We start from the raw sequence: 27,047 nt of genomic DNA, 5'->3' as shown, positions 1-27,047 counted from the left end.
GAGTGATTACATAGTGTTATTTATCTTAAAATATTGTGTACAGAATTTTTAATTGGCACTGAATCCCTTGGAGCCACTGAAATTTTCTTGCCCCCATGCAGAACTGAGGTCATTGCTATTGAAGGAGATTGAAATAGAAACGCTGGAGTTGGCCAGTATGACCACGGCATCCAGGGAGGTACTTGCCACTCATGATGTTTTGTCCAGTTCTGTACCATCTCAGTTATGAGAAAACGCATATTTGTGATAGTCTGTCTCCCAAAAATAGCTTGGAGGTTGAGGCTCCAGGTAAACTGTTGTATCCACCTCCTCTTCTGAATGTGAATTCAAGCCCGGATCTGACAAGGAACCAATTGGTGTTACCACAGAGGTAGGAATCTGTAGTAGTGACAAGGGAAAGATAGTCTTTCTAGCACGTGTTCTGAGAGGTGGCAGCAGCATCACAGAAGACCCATGTGATGAAGACTCCGCCTTGTGGTTTTTTATTTTTTTGTGAGAAGAAGATTGTTGTGTCAGATCCTTATCCAAACCTCTCTTTTCTATTGGTGAAACTCAAAATGGATTTGATAAGTATAGTTCCACAAGTACCGGTGTGGAAACTACCTCAGAAGGTGTAAGTGCCAATGCAATATAGGGATTTATTGATTTCTCAGGTACTGACTGCAAAGTGCAATCTCAGTCTCCCATCTGTCTTGGATCTGCACGTTCGCGATCTGAAGGATCCAATGAGTTTCCCAAATAGGAGACAATACCAGGCCCAGAAAGATGCTCGATCTTGGCTTTCTTTTTCCTTGGAATCGAAGGTCCCATTTCCTTAGAGACTTAGGCATAGAATGCCTATTGTCCAAGCCAGTTTCAGCTAGTGTCAGTACCCTTTTTGAAAGTGAGTGAGATTTCTGTTGCTGACTGGTTAGTCTTCGATCTTCAACTCAGAGCTGAAGCAGAAGACTAAGATGCAGAGGGCTTCTTGGAACCAAGAAGGTCCTAGGAGCAATCCAGGCTTCTTATTTCCATTCTCAGATCCAGAGATTTTAGCCAACAAGGCTTCCTATAGAAGGAGGCTTGGAGTCTGTTCTGCCTCTCCTTTCTAGCTCGCAGTGTAAATGTCCTGCATATAGTACACCAAGAAGGAGAGTGCCCCTCTCCTAAACATTTTAGGCATCAAGTATGGGTGTCAGATGCTGGAAAAACTGCAGGACAGTGCCTAAATTAGTGTTTCCGGTTCTTCAAATCCACCATGCAAATTACTAGTAACACCAAACTAACACTATGATAACTATCGATTTACAGAAAAAAACAAGGCACTTATCTAACTTGCTAAGGATTTTGAATCTCTCTTGTTATATATATCCAAAGATATATTGGAATTGGAAAAGGTTCAGAAAAGGGCAACAAAAATTATTAGGATATGGAACAGCTTCCATATGAGGAGAGATTAATAAGACTGGGACTTTCCAGCTTAGAAAAGAGATGACTAAGTGGGGACATGACTGGGGTCTATAAAATCATGACTGGTGTGCAGAAAGTAAATAAGGAAATTTCATTTACTCCTTCTCATAACACAAGAACTAGAGGTTCACCAAAGGAAATGAATAGGCAGCAGATTTAAAACAAACAAAAGGAAGTATTTCTTCACACAACGCACAGTCAACCTGTGGAACTCTTTGCCAGAGGACGTTGTGAAGGCCAAGACTATAACAGGGTTTGAAAAAGAACTAGATAAATTCATGGAGGATAGGTCCATCAATAGCCATTAGCCAGGATGGGCAGGGATGATGTCTCTAGCCTCTGTTTGCCAGAAGCTGGGAATGGGTGACAGGGAATGGATCACTTGATGATTACTTGTTCCGTTCATTCTCTCTGGGGCACCTGGCATTGGCCAGTGTCGGACGACAGGATACTGGGCTAGATCGACCTTTGATTTGACCCAGTATGTCCATTCTTATGTTCTTATGTTGTGGTTGGAAACAACTGAGGTGGCAAGGTCTGCTGCACCTACTTTTTGTAGTCCTGCCCTCAGAACACGCTTGAACTGGACACCATGTGGAACTGGAAGTAATCAATCAGGCAGCAAAGGAGACCGAAAAAAACCCCAAACCCAGCAAATACGTACTGCAGGGGTTCTCAAACGTTCTGAGCCCCCCACCAACATACTATAAAAACTCCAGGGCCCAGCGGGGAGGGGAAGAAGGGGAAGGGGAGGGGGAAAGAGCTCAGGGCTTTAGGTCTGCAGGGATTGGGGCTTCAGCTGCCCGGGGGGGGGGGGGGCTCAGGACTTCAGCCACAGGTGGGTTGGGGCTGCCGCCACAAGATGTGGGTGGTCGGGGCTCTGGGCAGGGGTGGGGTCTCAGGGCTTCTGACCCTTGGAGTGCTGGAGTTCCAGGCAGGAGTACCAGGGCTCAAGGCTTTAGACCCAGGGGTAGTGCTGGGGCTTGGGGCTTCAGAGCCACAGCTCTGTTCCTGACTTCAGCCCCGCAGGGGTCACCGGAGCTTGGGGCATTAGCTACAGGGGGAGCGCCGGTGCTCCGTGCAGTTCTGCTCCCGGTTTCATCCTCAGTGCCCCCTCCCATAGCTAAAGCCCCGGCGCACCTACCCCCCAGCTGAAATCATGAGTGGAACAGTGGAGAGCCCTGAGTCCCACCCCCCCACAGGGCTGCAACTGGGACAGAGCCACAGGGGTTGCTGGTTTAGTCAGCGTGGTTGGTGCTGACTTGGCTTTCTCAACCAGTGCTGACTGTGATGTTGGTGCCGGGGGGCAGAGGCATGGTGCTTGAGGAGACGCTCGGTACTGGGTCCCTTATGGGTGAATTTGGTGCCATGGAGGAGGCCTGTCGCTGTCTGTGCCTTGACTCCACCTCCTTCGCTTGGGACTTGGCAGTGCCGAAGGTGCCCAGAGCATCACAGGTACTCACCTGACCATGTGTCGGGATCGGGGGTAGCGACCTGGCAGGAGACCGCTGTTGTTTCTGCAGTGCTCTCTGCAGAGACATCTGTGCCCTCTTGCTTGGTCTTTTAGAGGAAAGCATGTCTCCTGTCCCTGCGGGGGTGAGGGGTGGGCGGGAGGATGCCCGGAGAGGAGGTCTGGCTCAGGTTGGAGAGTTTTCTCTATCAAGATTATTTTTCCATTGCTACAGTAGGCCCCAAGACATCGGACACACAAAGAGTGTCCATCCGAAATGAGCATTACTTCGTGGCAGGAACTACATTGCTTAAAGCCCGGGGAGTCAGGCATCTTAACAGTTAACCACCCCCAGTGCAGGGATGGTAAACTGGATAAAAGTAAACTTTTTTGGTAATAAAAACTAACATTAACACTAACTACAACTTTCTATATGACTAACTAATCTATTTTTTTCTGAAAGGTTTGGAAGAGTAATGAACACTACCCCAGAGCTCCGTCTTCAGCCGAGGACGATTGAGAAAGAACCGGAGGGCTCGGGTTGTGCGCACACTAGACGTGGCACCAATAGCATTGCGAGACGCCTACTGAGCATGCGCGACCCGCTTAGATACTGCTACCATAAATCTCTGATTGACGGCGCCAGGACGCACCAACACCTGAAGTGGAGCACTCACAGGGACAGCACTCGAAGAAGAATTAACATTATAAAATTAACCTTAAACCCTGGGATTAGCACTAACAATTTCCTATTGCATTAGCACACAGCGCTGAGGAATCCATTAACTGGTGCCCAGGGATTAAATAACACTGTATGTTCTAGTACTGGCTTCTATCCGATGTAACTATGGAAACGCAGAAAGCTCAGAATTACCATAAGACTAAATGGACAATACCTCTAAAAATATAAGTGTGTCATACTTATACAGGTTGGGTTCGTGCATTACTATTCAAACAATATGATTTAGAAGCAGCATGTCATGACTACTCAGTGCAAAGTTTTCTCCAGAAAGAATCAATTGTTTTCTGCCCTGGGCGGATCATGTGTGCAAACATAAATTGGCTTTCACCTGTCTCCTCTAAACTTAATGATTCTTCTGACATTGCTTGTAAAGAGCAAAAGCCGGTGGAGTTCCTGTCCTGGCAGGAACAGAGTACAAATACACACATTGTATTTAGACCAACTTTACTCCACACTTGGGATTAGCTTCACTGGGAATTCAAACAACAACAGAAATGTAAACCCCATCCTCAGCTTCTCCCCAGGATTTCCCTCCAGAGACGTCTCTATCATACACCCAAGTTCTCTCTGCCTAATGAGTTATTCTGATGTCCTGGGTAGAGATAACAAGCTACACCTGACACAAGTCCATAGGATTCCAGCACCGGCTAACACAGTGGATCAACATGAAAATGAATGCTGGTACTATTACAAAAGGTATGAGGAATCCAGTCAGTCACCAATGGGATCCATCTACCATAACAGACAGATGGTTCACGTATGTAAAAAAATGTGATTTTGGATGTTTCCAATTCCTACTAGGCTGTTCATCTTGTTATTTGGTTCTATTGAGTCTTCCCTTACGAGTCTTATGATGGCCCATCACCTTAGGCCTAGAGAAGCTAGAAATTGCAGCACACAGAACTATAATTTGATTACATTATTTCCTACATTTTTCTGGGTTCCTGACAAGATCATCTGTAATCTTTTTGAACAGCTAAGGCTATTTTAAAACATTTTCAGGTGTTATAATATCCAATATAAAAAGTAATTCTGATTCTAGGATTGGTCTCCACACTACAAAACCACAACACAGTTTTGTATGATTGGTAATCTCTGTTTGAAAGCCCTCCCCAAACTGGAACAGCAGTATGGACTGGAAGCTTTGTGTGTGGGAAGCTTGCACAGTATCTACTCCTTCAGCCTGGCTCAAATAAGTACTATTAGTTTCTCACTTTATCAAACACTAATTATTCAAAATTTAAAAAAAATACTGTAGGCTAGAACTTGGTGTACAGGGTCTTAGTGCAGGAACAAATAGCTTTACCATATTTTTATCAAATCAGTTTGGCTGATAAACTACATGAAAGGGATGGAGGTTTACTGGTTTGAGATACTGGTTTTGCACTTGTATATCTTAAATACTGTCACTCAAATTAGGTATGTCAACTTATTTGTTAAATACTGAGTCAGATTGTTTCCCCCCAGATCACCACAGCCATGATCTTCCCATTCTTGCATAGAAGGGGTAAGACTACTATTTCCAAGGCAACGTGGATGAGGCTCTGTGGGATCAGGATCGACAGTTGGAAGGAGAATGAGGGAAGGGGAGTGGGCAGCCTCAGACTGATTGGGAGGGAGGAAGACACAACATTCCCAATGGAGCTTACTTGGAAAAGGTGTACTACCAGAGCTTCTATTAACTGTTTCATAATGGGGCTGGTGATGTCAGCAGCAGCCATGGGAGAGGGGAAACCTGGCAGTATAGATCTATTAGAGCTGGGGACATAGGGCCTCCATATGCATAGCACTGACCTCCTGAGACACATATGGGATTTGAAGTGTGGCTTATTATGGGGGGAAGGGGCAAACCCTTACTCCAAGGGAGCACTATATGTGAGAGGTTCAGCAATGGAATCCTTTAAAAACTTTTCTTCCTCTTTCACCTTCTTACGCAGGTTTTAACATGAGAGAGGGTGATCCAATCAACGGTTTAGTATTTTGAAGTTATTTTTTAAATAGCTAGGATAATAAACCCTGAAATAGCAGCTATTGTGGCAACTCAGGAAAGGAGTACCATACGAGAAAATTCATCTTAATGCATCGTACAAGGGCAAGATTGCATCCAATTCCAATTCTATGCTCAACAGCAGAGTCATTACACTGTTGGCTCTTCACTGAAGGAACCTTTACATGGTTCAAAACATTTCTGAGGCTATGTTAAGAACCATGGTCAATGGAAGCTGATACCCACACCGATATAAATAGATCAGTCAAAAGTGACAATGAGAAGGCTGCTGAACTAGGCAGAATTTGTGAAAAAATGTCAAGGCAGAATTAGCCTTTCATTAGTGGAAAGAAGATACTTCCTGGGACACAATCTCAAGGCAATTCTGAAACTCAACAGCAGTGTCCTTTTTAGTGACTTAAACGTTAGGTTAAATTAGTGAATGTGAGAGAAGTGGGTAATACAAAAGGGAATTATTCCATCCATATATAGAGTGAACTGGGCATTCTTTATAATGACTAGCCTTAATTACTTTAGTCTCAACTTTTACAATTATGATTGGCAAAAACATATGGAATATTTTATTTTAAAGTGCAAATCTTCCCCACAACATCCATTTGTGCTATTATCAAATATACAGATTATTTCTGGGGGGACGGGCATACTTGTATATTTCCCCATTGCTCCACCCACTACCCTAAGGATTTGGATTTTTATTGGCAAGTTTCCAGGTCCGGAGGAAAAAAGGAAAGAACTAACACTGATGTCTGCCAATAAAAGCAAAACCAAATAGAGCTCTTTAAAGCTCTTAAGGCATAAGTATTTCCTAAAATATATTTTAAAAAATAGTTTGATTGAAAAGGGATTGAATTGCTCAGCTTTCTCTGAAAACTGTTGCTGTGCCAACGCCTCCGTGTCAGGCTGCAGTTTTGAATCCTGTCCTCCAGCACAGATAACACAAAGGGGCAGGAACAAGACATATTATAGCAGTACTCAGCACTAATATCACATGGATTGAGGAGAGAACAGGCATGTTCCAATGACATGAGATCATTGGAACAACCAGCACCAGAAGAATGGATGCTGCCAAAAGTGTAACCTATATATAAGGTTAACAGAATTTCCACTAATTGTTAGAATTAGTGATACTTTATACCGGTCAGAAAAACAGTACAGGCTAAGCCTTCTCCAGGGTTTCAGTGTGGAACCTGTGCCCTAAAAAATAAAAATCAACATATTTTCCATGTAGAGCAAAGTGATTATGGAAAATTTGCCAGTCAAAAATATGAAAAAAATCCATCCCCCAATAGTGATTTTGTTTTCTGCATCATAAATTATTAACAGGAATTAAATGTTCTCCTCCCCTTTATTTTTTCAACTGCATCAGAATGCTCAGTCAATCATTTCAGGATCACATTTCATTGCCATATAATTCCCACACACAGCTCTACCATACTGAGTGGGGGCCGTGCTGCATATTTATCAATATTTTATTCTAGAAGTGCCTAAAGGCCCCAATCAGGATCAGGCCGATTGTGCTAGGTGATACACAAACAAACAATAAAAGCTGCTCCCTGCCCTAAAGAACGTACACTTTAATAGGACAAGTTGCAACAGACAGAGGGAGCAAGGCCAGGAAGATGAGGTAAAAAGTAATAAGAACACTTGTGTACACAAGCCAGATCTACACAACTAGGTGGTTTTGACAATGTTTCTTTCTTTTTTAAAAGACTATGTGGCATATATCAACAGCGAAGTGGCTTTTGATTTGGCTGGCAGGTCAGCACTTTTGGTTGCACTGAAACGACTTGGTGTCTCAGATGTTATGCTAAATTTGGTGCATGACCTTCATTCTGGTACTGGTGCAAGAGAGCAGTGTTTCCGCACACCCTCAAGTGTGCAGCAGGGATACATTCTTGCCCTGGCACTATTCTGTCAAAATATCAACTGGATATTAAGACTTGCCATTCCACATACCAGAATCAAGGCTGGTCAAGAACTGTTCACCAAACAAAACTATGATGACAATGCTGTTTCGCTTATGGAGCCAGAGAATTTCAGCCCTGCCCTTCAAAGTTTCCAAGATGTCACACACACTATGGAGTTGAATATCTCATGGCAGAAGATCAAGGTCCTCCACCATGAAGCACAAGAACCCTTGGTACAGGGGGGTCGAACACTGACACGCGATTTTATGAGTTCATCTACCTAGGATGCAAGCAGAGATAAAACTGGATGTGCTCCAACAAGCAGCTCATGCTTCCTACTGCATGAACTCCACATCTCACAGATGCAAAAGCATCTCTGTTTTGAGACAAAATTCAGAATCTCTCAAATCTGTATACTTCCTGTATTTCTAGATGAGTCAGAAAACTAGACCTTCTAATAGGGAGACTTGGAGTGGCTAGAGGCATTCCATATGCAATGTCAGTGCCAAATCCCAGCATAAAGTGGTTCGATTTTGTGCGAAATGCCATAATCTTGCAGAAATTTGGCCTTCCTCCAATTGCTCACTATATTCAAAACTAGAGTTGCATGCTCTTCAGTCACATCAGCAGGATGGACAAAAACATACCAGCTCCTCATGCTCTCTTTATCAATGTGCAAAGGCATGCATGACTTGGCCCTAACTAGCATCGGGGTGGCCCTGAGGCTTGACATTTGTGGATTCATAGGAATAAGCCAGATCTGGGAACTTCACTCTACAATGCTTGGTACAATGCTATCAAGCGTAGTCACTCTGGCTGGATCAAAGATCCTCAGTAGACTATACATGTTTGATGATGATCTGTGAAGAGTTACCACCCAATATCCTTACTCTACTCAACCTACAAGCTATATGAGCAGGTGACAATGGGCAGAATAGTGCCAAGAGTGGAAGGACAATTGCCTAATGACCAAGCCCGTTTCTGCCCAGGATGTTCATGCTGTGGCCAAGTTGCAAACCTAACTCAATAGATCACAGATAATGAAACATTTAAAATGACAGGGCCTCTGTTTGTTGATCTGTCAGCTGCTTATCACACTGTGAACAATTGTGTACTTCCATTTAAACTGGCAAGAATTTTGATAAATAGCAAGATGCTCCAGGTCATCTCCTTGCAGCTCAAAAATCAACATTTCTTTGTTGAGATGGGCGATCAAAAAAGTCAATGACACACTCAGCGCAATGGATTGCCCCAAGAATCAATGCTATTACCGTAGCTGTTTAACATTTACACCAACCAGAATTCCCCTGACATGTGAAGATTCATTTATGCAAGTGATCTTTGCATTGCCATCCAATCAAAAAGATTTAAGGACACTGAGCACAATTTAGCGGGATTCCTGAGTATACTCAGAAATTATCATCATACATAGTTTCTGAGCAAGAAACAAGTGTACACCTTTCACCGAAACACCATCAGGCTAAGCAAAAACTTCAGATATTGTGGGATAGTACAGTGCTTGAGCACTATAAACCTCTGGTGTACTTGAGCGGGAGGGAGGGTCAACTGCGGAGCACTGTGCCTCAGTATGGTCGTGCTTGAGCCATGCACACAAAATTGATACTGAATTCAGTCAATCCTGTAGGAACATCTTAGGGACTTTGTAACTGACTCCTACACTGTTGCTATACTACCTTGCATGGATTACACCACCATACATGATGCAGGATGTCTCCAGTAAAAAAAAAAAAAAGAGACAAAAACAAGTGCATAAAGCAAGACTTCCACTGTATGGACATATTCCACTAACCTAGAGGCTGAAGTACAGAAAGATAAGAGAAAGTTGCTCACCTTGCAGTAACTGAGGTTCTTCGAGATGTGTGTCCCTGTGGGTGCTCCACTCCAGGTGACGGTGCATCCTGTGACTGTTGATCGGAGATCTTCAGTAGCAGTGCCTGGCCAGGACGCATGCACTTAGCTGCTGTCTCACGGTCTCATTAGAGTCTGCCTGAGCACACACGTCCCGCACCCCCCTCAGTTCCTTCTCTTCCATGGAGAGGTCAGAACAGTATTCCAAAGTAGAGGGGAGGAGGGCATGGAGTGGGGCACCCACAGGGACACACACCTCAAAGAACTTCAGTTACTGCAAGGTAAGTAACTTTCTCTTCTTCGAGTGCTGTCCCTGTGGGTGCTCCACTCCAGGTGAATGTGAAGCAGTATCCACTATGGATGGTGGGACTTTGGAGTTGCAGCAGTGAGTACTGTAGACAGTACTGTATGACCTACTATGGTGTCTGCCATGGTATCCTGCATGATAGCATAATGTTTGGTAAATGTGTGCTCGGATGACCACATGGCTGCCTTACAGCTATCAGGAATGGGTACATTATGGGGGAAGGCAATGGATGTTGACATGGCTTGAGTAGAATGAGTTCTGATGCCTTCGGGCGGTTGAGCATTCTGAATGCGGTAATAGGATCTGATGCAGTCAGAGATCCACTTGGAAAGGCGTTGTTTAGAAATGGCTGCATCCTTTGATCTCTTGTTAGTGGAGACAAATAGTCGCGAGGACTTACTATATGGTTTAGTCCTGTCTAAATAGACAGCAATTGCTTGTCTGATGTCGAGGATATGCAGAGTCGCCTCATGCGGAGTCTCATGAGGTTTGGGATAGAATGTAGATAAGTACATTGGTTGGTTAAGGTGGAAGGTGGACACCATCTTAGGGAGAAATTTAGGGTGTTGTTGCAGGGTAACTTTGTCTTTAGATAAGGTTGTGTAGGGGGGTAGGCAATCAGGGCGCTTATTTCCCCTACCCTCCTTGCTGATGTTATAGCAACCAAGAAAGCTATCTTCATGGACATAGGAAGAAGAGATGAGGTAGCTAAGGGCTCGAATGGAGGTTTCAGAAGGCCGCGAATAACGAGATTGAGATTCCATACAGTTGCCGATGGATAAATCTTGGAGTAGAGATTTTGTAGGCCCGTGAGAAAGCGTTTTATGGTGGGGTGGGCAAAGAGTGAATAGCTGTTTAACAAATCATGGAAGGTGGTAAGGGCTGCGAGGTGTATTCTGATCGAGCTGAGAGTTTTAGTTTCAGGAGATAGTCTAGGATGTTAGGGAGGGTCACAATATGGGGTGATAAGTGTTTATTTGAGCACCACAGGGAGAAGGACTTCCACTTCTGCAGGTAAGTTTTACGAGTGGAGTCTTTTCTACTATGCAGGAGGACATATCGGACTTGCTCAGAACAGGCTAATTCGTGGGTCTTGAACCATGAAGGAGTTTCTGTCAGGTGGAGCTGAGGGTGAAGAATTCGTCCATTGTCCTGAGAAAGCAGGTCTGGTCTGTTGGGGAGAGTCCGTGGAAGACAAGCGGACATATGGAGCAGGTAAGGATACCATGTTTGTCTCGACCAAGCCAGGGCAATGAGTATGACCTGGGCCTTGTCGTCTCTGATCTTGTGCAGGACCCTGTGTATCAGAGGGATCAGTGGAAAGGCGTATATGAGAGAGTTGTTCCACAAGATAAGGAACAACATCCTAGGGATGCAGCCCCGAATCCTGCTCTGGAGCAAAATAGGTGACATTTGTGATTCTGGGTTGTGGCAAAGAGGTCTATTGACGGAGTGCCCCATTGGGAGAAGAGCTGGTGTAGTATCGCGGGGTGCAATTCCCATTCGTGTTCTTTGGAGAATTGTCTGTTGAGTCTGTCGGCAGTAGTGTTGTGACAGCCAGGTAGGTATGACGCAATAATTTGTATGTGGTGTTGTATGCACCAATTCCACAATCGGATGGCCTCCATGCATAGGGAGTGCGATCGTGCTCCCCCATCTGTTGATGTAAAACATATATGCTATATTGTCAGTTAGGACCCGGATAGATTTGTTCTTTATGAGGGGAAGAAAGTGAAGGCAGGCTTGTCTCACTGCTCTGAGCTCTCGGAGATTTATGTGTAGACGCATCTCTGGCGCGGACCAGAGGCCTTGTGCTGTGTGCCCCCCCAGATGTGCTCCCCAACCAATCAGGGAAGCGTCCGTGGTAAGCATGAGCATGGGGGATTGTTGTTGGAAGGGAATGCCCATGCAAAGGTTCTCTGGTCTTGTCCACCATTGCAGGGAAGCTAGTACATTCGCTAGAGTAGTTAGCAGCATGCAGAGGCTGTGTCTGCTGGGTTTGTAGTTTGAGTTGAGCCAGCCTTGAAGACATCTCACATGCAGCCTGGCGTTCTTGACCACAAAGGTGGTAGCTGCCATGTGGCCAAGGAGCTGCAGGCAAATACTTGCCCGTATCCTGGGACGAACAGAGAGCGTACGTACGAGGTGTAAAAGTATGATCCCGTGTCTGTGGAGGTGGGCCACGACTACAGCTAGGGTCTTGGAGAATACTCTCTGTGCTGTGGAGAGTCCGAAAGGGAGTACCCTGTATTGGAAATGGTCGTGACCGATTGTGAACTGTAGGAAGCGTCTGTGGGGTGGATGAATGAATATATGAAAATAGGCGTCCTGTAATTCGAGGCCAGTGAACTAGTCCCTTGTTCCAGTGCAGGTATTATTGTGCCCAGTGTGACCACCTTGAATTTCTGTACCCTTATGAATTTGTTCAGTCGGTGTAGGTCTAGTATAGGCCTCCATCCCCCAGACTTTTTCTTGGTGAGAAAGGAGTGGGAGTAGAACCCTTTCCCTCGATGTTGTGTTGGCACAGGTTCTACTGCACCTAGCAGTAGAAGATGAGCCACTTCTATGCGAAGTAGGTGCTCGTGAGAGGGGTCCCTGAAGAGGGACGGGGAAGGGAGAAGGGTAGGATATAAAAGGGATAGAGTAACCGGACTGAACTATTTCCAGGACCCAATGGTCCTGTGTAATCTGCTGCCAGGCATGGTGGAAAACCTGGAGGTGGTGGCCAAATGGGCAAGTAGGTCGTGGAGTCAAGGGGTGGTCATGCAGACCCTCGACCAACGCTTCAAAATTGTTGTTTATGTCCCGATGGGTGGGATGTATCTGTTTGCGCTTGGTTTTGTCTGTGCCTAGGAGGTCTAGGGCGATTCTTGGGTATATCGTATGGTCTGTTCTGAGGCCAGTGACACTGTTGTGTGCGTGGCCTCTGGTAAGGTTGATACTGTTGTCTCATGGGAAGGGATGGGTAGATGCTCAGAGTGCACAGGGTCGCTCTCGAATCTTTCATGGTGTGAAGGACTTTGTTGTTTTTCTTAGAAAAGAGTTTGTCTTTATTAAAGGGAAGGTCCTCCACTTTGGTCTGCAGGTCTTTGGGGATACCGGATGCAGAAAGCCAGGAAGATCTGCGCATAACCACTGCGGTTGCAGCTGTATGGGCAGCTGTATCTGCCATGTCCAGAGATGCTTGTAAGTGGCCGTTCTGGAGACCAATTGGCCCTCGACAAAGACTGACTTAAAGTCTGCTCTCCTGTCCTCTGGAACATGGGAGGTAAAATCAAAGAGTTTATTGTAGTTACTGAAGTCGTAGCTTGCAAGTAGGGCAGAATAGTTTGCAATTCTGAATTGCAGCGTGGAGGAGGTATATACCTCGCAGCCCAAGATGTCAAGGCGTTTGAGGTCCTTGTCTTGCGGGGTGGGCCGGTAGTGTGACTGTTTCGTCCTGTGAGTCGCTGCATCCACTACAAGATAATTTGGTTGTGGATGGGAGAATAAGAAGTCTATGTCCTTAGCAGGAACATAATATTTACGTTCAGCCTTTTTGCAAGTTTATAAGGTAGAGGCTGGGATCTGCCAGAGAGTATCAGCTGGTTCTAGGAGTGCTTCATTTGTGGGAAGGGCGATCATTGAGGGTGCAGAGGGTTGGAGGATTTTGAGGAGTTGTGTTGTGTCTCCTGGACCTCCTCTAAAGGAATGTCTTGGCTGAGTGCCACCCTCTTGAAAAGTTCCTGGACTGTCTGAAGTCGTCCACATTCTGTGGAGGTGGAGGCATGAGAGCGGATGGAGAGTTAGGAGTCGATGAATCAGGATATGATCCATAGCCCACCTCTTCAGAGGGGAGTTCAGGTGCTCTAGAAGTTGACTGAGCTGGAGATAGACGCGCAGAAGGAGCTTGTGGTCTGGTGGAAGAAGCATGAGGGCGAGTGGCAGTAGGAGCTGGCCAAGGGTACCAATGTGGCCAAGGCATCAGATAAGAAAAGTTAGGTGCCGCCCACGGGGGGGCGAAGTAGGGAAACTGAGGTTGGTGGTTGTGAGCCGTGACCTGAGGTGCAAAAGGTTCCGGTGGAGGAGGAGAGGCAGGTGGAGAGCACTCCGCCTGCTGCTGCATATCGCTGTCAGTAAAGGTAGCCAGGTCAGGTGGGGAAAGCGGCTGGTCAAAGAGTGAGCACTGTGTGTCCAGGAGTGGAGAGTTAGGCTCAGGTGCCACTGAAAGATCATCCTGACTTAGGAACTGTTGTTGCTGTTCCCTAGGCTCTGACTCCACTGCGCGCGATCTGTGCTCAGAGATGTGCATAGACTTTTGTTTGGCTTTTCCTGGTGCCATGGGTCTCTTGTAGGCGCCCTGCGGGAGGTCTGTTGCTGCTATCTGAGCAGCAGGCAGGCTTGGTGCCGACGTTATTTTCGGCACTGAGGCAGAGCACGCTGTCAGCACCGGGTCTATTTTCGGTGCCGAAGGGACCGGTGCTGAGGAGACCTTCCTGGCACGGGAAGTCAGGTCCCTGCCTCTGCGCTCCGTGGGAGCTGTGGCTGAGGTGCTGGGACAGTCGGAGGCACCTGCCTTCGGCGCTGTCAGTACTGAGGGGAATGATCTCGCAGAAGACCCTTTACCCTTGTGAAAGTCTCTGCTTGGAGACAGTTGGGTTTCTTGCCTCTTCGCCTGAGAGGGTGATGCCATGCTCCCAATTGGTTCGGACCTGGCCGGTGAACGTGAGGGAGAGGGTTTGACACTGCCTGTCTCCAGAGGCGGCTGCAGGGATTTCTGCATGAGAAACATTTTCAGCCGCAGGTCCCTGTCACAACGAGCACTGGTTTTGAGACTCGTGCAATGGACTCACTTGGCAGGGACGTGTGTCTCGCCGAGACACTTCACACAATGTGAGTGTCCATCGGACCCTGGCATACAGTCCTGACAGGAAGCACATTTCTTAAATCCTGAAGCCCCTGGCATTATTGAACTAGGAATGCTGGGGGAGAGTGTCTCCGCGGGAGACAAGCTTGAGGAAAAAAGGTTTGGGGTTTTTTTTTGTTTTGTTTTGTTTTTAAACTGAGTAACTATTCTAAGGGAAGGGAAACAACTGGGATGTTACCATTTCTATATTCTTTGTAATTGTTTCCTTCACCGAGGACAGTTGAGAAGGAACTGAGGGGGGCGCGGAACGCGTGCGCTCAGGCAGACTCTAATGAGATCGCAAGACAGCAGCTGAGCACGCGAGTCCCAGCCAGGCACTGCTACCAAAGATCTCCGATCAACGGCGCCGGGACGCACCGTCACCTGGAGTGGAGCACCCACAGGGACCGCACGCGAAGAAAAAGTGACAATACTGGGTCTTGGCTATGGTGTTAAAGTGACAAACAATAATGATGACCACTTCCTGAATCAAGCATAATTATCCACATAATATCACTCATACCACTGAAGAGAGAGCCAAGAATCACACTGTCTCAAAGGCCCTGGGCCAGAACCTTAGATTCATAGATTCCAAGGCCAGAAGGACCATTGTGATCATCTAGTCTGATCATCAGTATGACACAGGCCATAGGACTTTTCCATAATAACTTCTAGAGTATATCTTTTAGGGAAACATCCAATCTTGATTTCAAAATTATCAGTGATGGTGAATCCACTACAAACTTTGGTAAATTATTCCAACCCACAAAGTCTTGAAGCATGTACATAATTTTAAGCATGTTATAATTTCCACTCACTTCAATCAGACTACTAGCGTGCTTAAAGGTAAGCATATATGTATGTGTTTGGAGAAATAAGGCCTATGTTAGCACCAATGCAAGAACTAGGCTACTGAAGACAGACACAACTGTTTTGTAACTTATAGGATCTGACATATTTCCTCCATAACGCTGCTAATTGAGGGAATAAAGTCTCAAAACTGCCTCTGAACAAAAGCTATGAACTATCAGCCAAATCACTGGTTAGCTCTAGATTGTGTACTTTTTTTAAAATCAGCATTTTGATTGCAACATTAACATTTGGCTTTCAGATTCTTAGTAAAGCCTCCTTATAAATTTTACACAATGGGAGTCAATATATTAATCACCTAAAAGGACTACTTTCTAACAAAATCAATTCTGTTTACCTTTATTCCATTATTACTGAGTGGTTTCTTTGGTACTTAATTGAAAAAAATATGTTAATTCCTTACAATCAGAATGTCAGATCCTCAACTGGTTTAAAAATCAGAATAGGTCTGTCTATTGACTTCAGTGGTTTTGTGCAGCTTTTCACCAGGTGAGGATCTATTCCACAGAGGCTAGAGTTCCGACTATTAATTCATTTAGTGTTAGCATATCAAGAAGTCTCTACATCTACAGACAAAGGAATAAAGAAGATGGTGTGTAGGGAGGAAGGGGTTCTCTGGCAACCACATATGTAACAGAATGTACCTTACTGTTCTGAGATATATTTCAGTCTAGTTGTGGATTACATAAAAGTAGTTCAATTGCACTCCATCTCCCAACAGTGAATATTGTTAAGCGTTCACATACTGTAAGATTCAAAGGGGGGCAAAAGGTTAAGAATGAACAGCAACAATGGAAAAAGGCCCTGCAGCATGTCATTGAATGCCTTGCTGTTTGAATACATGGAGGCAAACATATATAAAGAAGCAAATTTATAATCATCAATACGTCACATCGCATTTTATATATGGTCTACTGAAGAGTGACAAATTCATTTGTCTTATTTCTGGAGTAATGATAATTGTGTGAAAGGTAGAACTGATGAAAATACAAGGTATGGTATTATTAAAGCATCTTAAGTAAATACACCATTATCAAAGTCAAGATAAATGATATTCAGCTGCTGAGGTATTCATGGGATGAATTGGTAATTTGTATGCTATGGAAAAGGTGTCTCCAAGTAGTCATATGTAATCAAAAGAACTGGAATGTAAAGAGGCCAAAAATAAATTGATAACTGTCCTGTAGGAACAATGCTATCTATACTGATTGACAGGCTTTCATCACTGCTCCTTGTCTTGAACAAAACCAGAGCTCACATTGTGCATAGTAATTCTAGCACTAATTCCAAATCCTATGAATTTCAGATAGAACATACACAGTTTGTTTGTTTTTTAAAGTAGGTGTTATGAAATGAGATATCCAAATGGCTGTTGAAAGTTCAGGCTGTTTAGGGGATTTGTTATAAAAACTGTAAATCTCTGGGGAAGGACTAGTAAAATAATGTATAAACCTCTCAAATGATTACACCTGGGGAAAAGGCAAAAATAAAATAATGTCGCTAGAAAAATATATGTTTTAAATGCTCTCTCTACTATTTTCTAATTATTTCTCCCAAAGTTAAAACACTGCAGATATTAGCTGTTTAGATAAGAACATGGATGATGTTGGGAAAATGGCATTTCCAGCATTCTGCCTTGGAAATTAACAAGAGTTCTGACAACTCTGCGGCTGGCTGCGGCTCTGGCTGCCATGGAAACAGACAGCGCTGAAAACGGGACAGATTCCTTTAAACTAATTGCTGTTCCACAAAGTCTGTGGTGGGTTTTTTGTTTTTTTGTGAAACAGCAATTAGTTTAAAGCAACTTGTCCTGCTCTTGGTGAGCCAAAGTCTCTCTAGGATGCTGAGCATGAAATATAGAGCCACAGTAACAATGGACACAAAAGATTCTCTGGATAGATCTATCACTTCTAAAGAACAGGACTGAGATACTTTTTTAAAGTAACAATATACCTGTAACTGTAGTTATTTGACATTGTGACTTTGAAATATAAGACACAATCAGAGAGTAAAGTCACAATAAAGCAGCACAAAATAGTGTATCAAGAGCTAAGTGAATGATATAACTGAATACTGTACTCTAGACATAAAGTTTGGCATGCCTAGAATACTGACGCCAGAGGTTCAAATCCAAGGAAGGTCACTTTATCTTTCCTAACTACATAAATGGAGCAACAGTTAGTTAATTATAAAGTGCATATTTTGACTACATAAAAAAAAACAAGTCCTGTTTGCTCTGCATGGACTTTAAAGATTCCATGGCACTTTCCTAAAGAGAAGGGAATTATACCAAAATGCTGTAATTGCGACCCTCCATCTCCAAGGAATGTGCATTTCAATGGTGTGGTACCATATTTATATAGTTATAAAATACTTTGGAATTAAATATTAGAAATGTTAGGAATTTTCAGAAAATGTTTAATTGCAGGATATATTAAACTGAAAATTCAAAATGTAAAAATTAGGATGTTTTGGAGAGTAGCTATTCTTTCTGCTATTTATTATTCACTGTTGAGGCTTGCGAAGGATTATGGAATATGTTGTTTCCTCACTCTGTATTACTCATCCTGTATGTTTCCAAAGTTACAAATTTGATGATCACATTGTGTTCTTTTGGTTTCCATAGCATTCACAAATTGACAATAACACCGTATTCTTTTGGTTTCCATTGCAGAAAGAGTGAATCCATTATAACAGAAGTGCTAAGCTGCCTGTGATCTGGGGGAAGTGCCTAGAGATGAACTGCATAGGATTTCACAGGCAAAACTTAAATGTAATAAAGGTTTTTGTTTTCACTTCCTGTCTATTACAAGAAGTAAATAAATAATATCTGAAATGATATTTAATATAATAAAAATCACTAATTCACTGTGAAGTAGAAAGTTGCCATCTTAGTTTGCTGACAGTTTGTGACAAAGGAAGTTCAACTCAGCACAAGAATACATTAATAGGCTCGAAATCTGAGACTTGTGTGTGTTAAGGTAATTTAAATTATTAGAATCAGAGTTCTGTATAGAGTTCTTTATTATTATTATTAATAAATTAATATATACGTTGCTTATCCATTTTACACAAAGTTCCTTTTCCGGTAAATAACAGAACATACTTCAAAACCAGTTGGAAATGTCTAGAGCCTTTTATGCATTCACATTCTGAGGAGCGTGTCCTTTCTTCCTTTTAGTTTCATCAGCTGAAAAGTGTAGTGAATAAGTGCAAACAGTTGGAATTTACACTGTTGAGTGCTTTGCAGAGCTTACAGAATCTCTATGCATGATATAGTAGTTCCCTAGAAACTTTTCAGGATTCTTGAAAGAAATTCTGAAAAACCCTGCAGGAACCCATAAACCCCTGGAAACTGTACCACAGAGATTGCAGGCTTTTGTATGTCAGCCAACATCACTGTGTAAGTGTCTCCAGAGGAAGCGCTCCATTGCATGCAGGTAGAAAACGAAAAGGTACACTGAAAGGAAAATCATTTAAAGGCAATTTTTCTGACATTTAAAAAAAAAAACTATTAGACAATATAACTCAGAAGGTCTATCATGTCTTTCATCAATAACTGAGGAACGGGACAATCTGTGTCATATATTATTGCTATGGAGCATTTATTGCTTGGAAACAAGTCAGGACATAAATTTATCTTCAAATTTAGGTTGTTAGAATCCCTGCTGCAAGGACTGTTCTAGATATGAAATCTAAACTTCTCACAATTTTTTCCAAATTTATATAATGAGAAAATAATCTTCATCTGCTTTGTGTGGAGAAAGAGAAGAGAAATTAATGTTTAAAAACCCCCAAAGGTTTTGTGAAATTCTGTACAAACACATAAGCAAAAATTATGCTTTCTAAATTTCTGGGTATTTTTCTAACCATTTGATAAACAGTTGCTGAGACTTCCTTTCTTTTTTTAAAAATTCATTCACATGTCCTCATATAGGCTTAAGGTCCAGAGAGGAAGGATGGTCTTGTGGTTAAGGTACTGGACTGGAACTCATCAAACCTGGGTTCAACTTCCAAATCTACCAGACTTACTCCCTGACACATCGCTGTGACTTTAATCCCACAAAGACTCATGTAAACATGATTAATTTTATGCACAGTAATCTTGATTTAGCAAAGTACTTAAGCATGTGCTTACCTTTAAAATCAATGGGACTTAACCATGTGCTTGAAGTTACTTACATACTAAAGTGATTGCTGAAGAACAGTTTCCTGAATCAGGTCCTGTGAGTAGTCCCACTGTCTTAAATGGGATTACTCACAGTGCATAGAGTTAAGCACATTCGTAAATCTTTGCAGGACCGGGGCTCTGAACTCTCTGTTCTTTAAATGTGAATAATACTATTTTCCTTTTCTTCTACCTTTTCTCTTGGGTCTATTTAGATTGTAAATTCTTCAGGGCAAGAACTGTCTCTTATTTCTGAGTATGCATATTGGGTCCTGACCTCAGCTGAGCCTTGTAGGTACTACTGTAATATAAATATGCTATTCTACAATAGACGAATCTAGGATCAAATTTGCAAAAGCACTTAAGACATTTAGGAACTTAACTCCCATTGACTTATAATGGGACTTAAGTTTCTAAGGGTACATTTTCACTACCCACCGGATCGGCGGGTAGTAATCGATCTATCATCTTGTCTAGACGCGATAAATCAATCCCCGAACACGCTCCCCGTTGACTCCGGAACTCTACTAGAGCGAGAGGCGGTAGCAGAGTCGATGGGGGAGCTGCGGCTGTCAATCCCGCGCCGTGAGGACCCGAGGTAAATCGATCTAAGATACGTCGACTTCAGCTATGCTATTCACGTAGCTGAAGTTGCGTATTTTAGATCGATCCCCACCCCCCCAGTGTAGACCAGCCCTTAGTGACTTAAGCACTTCTGACATTTTTGAAAAGGTTGTTGAAATACAATTATAAGATTAGATATTACCATAAAATTACACTAACAGTTTAAAAAGATTTCTTGTTTGTTAATACAGTGAAAATTTCTAGCCAAATCTACATGTAGAATATAGATCTTGAATTCTTTTCACTGAAAATGGATGGAAAGCAAAGTAGTCCTGCCTGAGGTTGTTTACAGGAAAGTAGGGTAGTTAGAATTTCCTCCCTCTGGTCTGCAACAGGAAGTTATGAAATGTACCTTGTAAGGTGTTTATTATTGTAAGCAAAAAAACAATTTCATCATCTAAACTCCTAATGCCCTTTATTTTAAACAGTAGCCTTTTTAAATTAGTGTGGGTTTCATTTTCATTGTAATTTTTAACACTCAGCAACAGAAACGTTTTTTCTCTTATAAAGGATAACTAATCAAAAAGGGAGAAGTTTACAATATTCTTGATTAGTGGGAAATTAACTTTACTGTGCAGGGGTTTTAAATTCAGCATGCTTAAGCAAAATACATTAGGACCTTCAAAAGGTTATCATCATCTAGAGTTACAATAAAACACCTAACCAATACTGGATTGCCAGCAGAATTCTACTTTCTTCATTCTTGAGTTTTCCTGTGAAAATCGTCATGGATCTCACCATTAGTGAATACCATCTGTAAAATCACCCATCCAAAATGATTTCAAGGTAAAGGATGGTGAAAGTAGCTAAATCTTTATTTTAATAGGAGAGTAATCATTAAAATTTCAAATAATCTTATTTTAGAAAATCCTGTTCTAACAAATATAGTTCAAATAAATGATTTACAGTGTCATTTACATAAAAAATAATATAGAACTATATATCTGAACTACATACATTAGTATAGCCCTTAAAATGTTCTGGTGACATTATATATTACAACAACAAAGCTGAACCTTTTTGTTTGCAAATCTGCCTTGATGTTCTAGTGACACAATGTAGTATACATGGCATCCTAAACCACATTAATAAATCTGAAATTTCCTTCATTGTTCAGTAATTAATGTCAAAGAATGAAATAAAATTAATAAGTTATTTTTTTCTTTACTATACTTATGTACCTTTTAGTGCGCAATTCATTTTAAAATTCAAGATGTCAAGTGGCAAAAATTTGTAGGGGGAAGGAAGGCAAATACACAAGGCTGCTGAAAAAATCCAGAAAAAGAAAGAAAAAGAGGTTGGGAGAAACTTCAATTTTCAACCACATTAATATGAAATAATGTAATCCCCAAGACATACATAAGTTTAGGCTATTGCAGGATTCAATACTTGTGGTTTGTCACCACTCTGATGGAATTACAACCTTGTAATGTACAGCTGGAGTACATTATTCTATATATCATGTGCAGTTCTGGTGCAGTCTGTTTTAAAATATATAACAAAGAATGTTAATTACATGGTTATTTATTAACCCATTCCACTCTTCTGTTTATTGGTTCTTTCACTGCTTTCTCTCCTTCTCTTTGTCCCCTTTATTTCCTCATGTTATAGCTCTCTTTTCTTCCCCATCTTTTCTGTTACAATACGTATTTTTTCTCTACCCTTCAAGTTCCGCTGCCTTTTCTCCTTAGTCCCTATTTCCCCACTGCAGGTTTTCTATTGAGCTTTGATTACTTTAACTGAGTTTGCAGTTGCTAGAAGCCTGTAATTGTGATGATACACATTATGGCAAGAAAATGTACCCGCTGTCTTTTTGATTACTGCATTGATATTGGCTGCCTTCTACAGTAGAAGGGGCAGAATTGTTATGCTCTCAGCTACAAGTATTTACCCACACAGACATTGAACACTTCTTTCTATCTTGGTGTTTTTCCACATGTCAACGAAAAGTAGTCTGTCTTTAAAAGCAACAAATAATATAAAATATGTTTTCTCCTTGGTCATATCTAGAGCTGGTTGAAAAGTTTCAATATTTTTGTTTAGGAAAAACTAGCAAGAATGTTCTGATCTGGTCTAGTAATAACCTCAATGCAATTTTCCCTTCTTAAAATTTACCAATATATTTTAGATCCTTATGCTTACATTATTTCAATTCAGAAGGGAGAGTTTCCTGAAGGGACAAAATGTCAGTTCTATCTCACAAGAACCAAGGTGAGCACTCTAGCTCAACTACAGATCATCCAGAGAGGCCAGTGGTATGAGGAAGGCCAATGCAAGAAGGCATATGGGGGAGAAGAAATTTTGTCTACTAAAAAAGAGAAGGTTTTTTTGCTGCCTGGGTAGGGTAAATGTTGTTGGAGTTTCAGTTGCAAAGGACTACAAGTTATGTTGAGGATGACAGCATCTGAAATTGAGGAGCTGTGCTCTAGGCAGTGGGGCTCTATCAGCCTCTTCCTCCTCCTTCCGTATGATCCAGTTATCTCCAAGTACATCAGGGAACTGGGCACCAGCAGTCTCTTGGCAAAATTTCTGCTACAGCTCAATGAATGATACTAAGAAAACTACTCAAGATACATATGAGGTGGCAATTATAATAGTTGTCAGTACTGAACGATAATACTATATGCCGCAGTAGATTGCTGGACTGTTACAAGCTAATTCATGTTAATGTTGCTTTGCCAATTAACTGCACAGTGTGCAGAACCATTTAAAAAACAATGCAAGCTTAGATTCCCAATATGTAGCTGAAAAACAAATTTAAAACAAAATTATAAAACAGGGAAAAAAGCAAACTGTGTAAACAGGCAGCAGTAAGGAGAAAGCAACAGCATCCCTTGCTAAAAATGAGGAAGACACACATCGTTGTTTAAAAATCCTTAGTTCTACTCTCTTTAGTTAAAGGCAATTTGTGAAATCCTTTCAGGGCACATTTCAACATGTGCCAGGAACTGAACAAATGCATTTGAGTATCACTCTGAAATGATCACTTACTACTAAATTTCCTTTAGAACTTAATTACTGTTCAGCCATTAGCATTTAATTGAGAGCTACTTAATAAAATAAATAATAATGAACCTGGCCCTTTAAAAGATCTGAAAAGGGAACAGAGTATTTGCATGCATGCATAAAGAAATGTAGAGAATTTCAGAGCAGGCACTTACAGACTGAATCTACTGTGGCATGTCTGCATTTTTTTTGCCCCTCCCCCCCAACAGCAGGTAACTGACCTTCCTTGAGACTTTTCTGGCTGTTCACCTCAAGACATTCCTTTTCTTTCAATGTCTCAATAGCTCCAGTAGGTAAAATCTCTGGAAAGCCCTGTTGCTGCTTCTTGGAGCTATCGATCATGATGAGACTCCTTTGAATGGCAACATCCAACATAGGAAAAAGCCCAACTTGCTACCCAGCAGTACACTGTTCAGGATACTCTGCTCCCCGCTTCCTTCTCACAGTAATTGAGCAATTATGTCTTTAAGCAGCTGAAAGCAGCCATTACTCTTTACTTCCCAGTCTGACCTACAAATACACTCAATCTGCTTGAAGCCCTTAACTCTCTTCCAGACAGGGAAACAGAGCGTCTGAAGCACAACTCCCAAATCCCACCCCCTTTCCCAGACAACCACTCTCCTTTCCCTTTTAGCTACCCTGGCTTCCTCCGTACTTTTATGTTTCAGTGTGCAGCTTGATCATCAGAATCATCTGACAAACACTGAGTCAAGCAGTTAAAAATAAATCCAGCAGTTGCTGAAGGAGCAGCCTTTGCTGATACCTAAGACAAATAGTTGCTGTGGTCTCTCTTTCTAAACACTGCTGGAGGCTGTGGAACTATTACTCATTAAGTTTAATCAGTAAACAAACAGCTGTATATAAAGAAAATTATGTAAAGAATAAAGCAGGTCCTATTTTGCAAAAGCATATTTACTCAGCATAGCTGCAAATCTTAAAAACAAGGGACAATTTGAAAGCAACTGATTCATGTAATACTGTTCGCGTTACAAAATGTACATATACTACCTTTGCTACACACAGATTTTACTCCCTATAATGAATTTTTAAAACTGCAGATTTCTATTTTTTCCTTTTGCATTACACTCATGAGGCAGTAACTTTTCTTCTGGTTTCCAGCAGTCAGTCCAGAGCATTTCCTTCTTCTGATTTCCCATTCTCACCAGCATGAACCTTTTTATCTTTTATATTAGTCACCAACATACCTTTTCAGTGTCAACCAGGAGGCTGAAGTAGTTTTTCTTCAGGCTCCCTGGAATTCTTTGGCAGCACCAGGACTTGATTTTTGTGGTAATGGCAAACTTATTCTGCTGCAAATATGAGTAAACCCTATGATATTTTGCAGTAATGATGTGTGTTCTCAGTTTATTGTTGGCTGCAAAATTCCACTGAACTGCAATCCTCTTGTGTGCATGCGTTTTAATACAGCATATATCCTTAAATGTGTAGATGACCAGCTTAAGCAAAGGTATATTTTACAGCTGTGATTTTCAATACAAGGCTAAAGGACAAACATTTATTTAAAAAAATATATAGTCAGGATCACTTAAATGTTAAGAGGCTTAGTCGTAAGACCTTGCAATATTTCCTAAACATACCTTTAATTCTATGAACAACTTTTGCCTGTCACATAACAAAAGAGTATACAATTGAAAGAGTACTTGTATGTTCATAAATCAGGTTAAGATTTTTGTCATGGTTATTTTTAGTAAAAGTTACAGACAGGTCCTGGACAATAAATAAAATATCACGGAAGCCCACGACCTGTCTGTAACTTTTACTAAAAATAACCGGGAGTAGGAAACAGGAGGGGCAGCTGACTGCCTAGGGGGACCGAAGCCTGAGCCCCACAGGGAAGGGTGGGGGCTGACAACTCCAGCCCCTGCCACCGTGGCTGCAGCGGGGGCTGAAGCCGAAGAAGTCATGGAGGTTCATTAAAGTCACAGAATCTATGACCTCCGTGACCAAACTGTATCCTTATTCATAAACTAAGGTATTTTGATCTATGTGCTAATGTGAGCACAAAATACTTTCCCTATATCTTTGGTGACTCCATTCTGTGCATTAAAAATGAATATTCAAGTGCAATGCTCAAACAGGTATCTAAAATTCCCTTTACTAAGTGTACCAATCAAGAATTTGGTCTTATGTAACTATTTCTATATATCTATAATGTACCTCTACCTTCCACATGTTCAAAAGGAATTTTTTTGATTATTAACCCGTCTGCCTAGAAAATTTTCCACTTATGTTAATATAATTTTGGGCAACATTTTCAAGTGGGTACCCCTCCTTTTCAGTGGACATAATTTACAACTGCAATTAAACTATGGGTGAAAATATGAATATTTGCACCTCTAACCACCTGACTGCAGGCACAAGTTTTATATTTAAGTAGTCTGAATTGTGCCAACAATTAATTCGAGTGTATTTTATGGGCACAATTCCCATCCTCATCAACGGAGGCTAGCACTTCAGCTCTTTGAAAAACTACTTCTTTATGTATTTCTTTTCCCTCATTCTTTAATATTAAGAATGTCTGAAAGAAAATTTGATCTTTTAAGGATTTATTAAGTTCTGATGGGTAATACTGAAAGCCACAGTTCTGTTTGCAGCACCACAACTAACTTTTGAAATGATTTTGATGTAATGACTAGAGAATTAACTTTATGTGTCAAATAAGGAGGATGAGTTAACCAGTCTGTTTTCACAGGAAAATAAAATATAGAAAATATATAACCTATCACATTTAATTTTAAATAGAATAGCATAGGCTGCAAAGTTTTTCAACAATATTTAAGAAGATTTTAAACATTTTGCTGTTTACCATATCAAGAAGTATTTAAAAATTATTTGGTATGCAAGACATCTTGAAGTACTGACAATTCTCTTTGGCGCTAACCGTGCAAGCACAAGTGTAAGTTTTCTCACAAGTAGGCCCATTGACTTCAAAGTTATGGAAATGTGTGTTTTCAGAAAATGGCATAATATGAACATTTTGAGTTTTAAAGTTACTATATATGCCACAGGAGAAAAGGTTACTTTTTCTTAATTTTGTTTTTCAAGTCTTCTTATGTTAAGCCAAAAGAATGGACATTGTCCACTTTCCTTATCCTCTCATCACAATACAAAAATGAGAGAATTGGACCTCCTGAATACTAAGGTACAGGTAAGGCAAATATGCAATGTCTTCTTAATGCTAAAGCCTTTTCCATTCTCCTTACTAACTGCAGGATGCAAAGAGGGTAAGGAGATTTCCTAACTAAAGTGAAAATTTGAAAGGATCTTAGATTTAAAATGTGGAATAGCTTTAATGAGCAGTTTGTATTGGAGGTAAATTAGCTAAAGCTACATGCCTAAGAGTGCTGTAATTCTCCCCACTCTCCTAGCTGATCAAATGGCCATCTTTTGCATCAAAGAATCTTTCTAACAAGCTCAGAGAACTGTATTCAGGCCCAGGTTCATCTCCCCGTGAGACAGAGGGAACCTCATTCTCAAGTGCTGCTAGCTACTCTAAAACAAAACAAAACAAAACAAAACAAAACCCTCAATATGTGGGGTGAGATCCCACAGACCCTAACTTATGTCTAATGATGGTAGGGTTACCATACGTCCAGATTTTCCCGGACATGTCCGGCTTTTTGGGACTCAAATCCCCGTCTGGGGGGAAATCCCAAAAAGCCGAACATGTCCGGGAAAATCCGGCGCCGCTGGGCCGGGGGCTGGCCCGGGGCCGGGGGCCAGCGGTGCTGGGCGGCCGGG

At 41.9% G+C, this 27,047-nt stretch overlaps 1 protein-coding gene across 4 annotated transcripts in view; it reads right to left on the bottom strand.

Annotated features, from left to right (window-relative positions):
- The window catches only part of MRTFB (myocardin related transcription factor B), a 177,510-nt gene that overhangs the window by 51,065 nt on the left and 99,398 nt on the right, over positions 1 to 27,047 (bottom strand). For 3 of the 4 annotated variants that reach the window (XM_034782918.1, XM_034782921.1, XM_034782920.1), the window contains exon 1: positions 23,507 to 23,870. The exons of the other annotated variant lie outside the window; for it this stretch is intronic. In XM_034782918.1, coding sequence (XP_034638809.1) covers positions 23,507 to 23,660 — 154 coding nt within the window. In that variant the 5' untranslated portion in view covers positions 23,661 to 23,870. Of the gene's footprint in view, positions 1 to 23,506; positions 23,871 to 27,047 lie in introns of those variants that run through there. 4 annotated transcript variants of the gene reach the window in all.

The sequence above is a fragment of the Trachemys scripta genome, chromosome 10 (genome assembly GCF_013100865.1).
Source record: "Trachemys scripta elegans isolate TJP31775 chromosome 10, CAS_Tse_1.0, whole genome shotgun sequence".
Lineage (NCBI taxonomy): Eukaryota > Metazoa > Chordata > Testudines > Emydidae > Trachemys > Trachemys scripta.
This window is presented reverse-complemented; position numbering and strand designations above follow the sequence as displayed.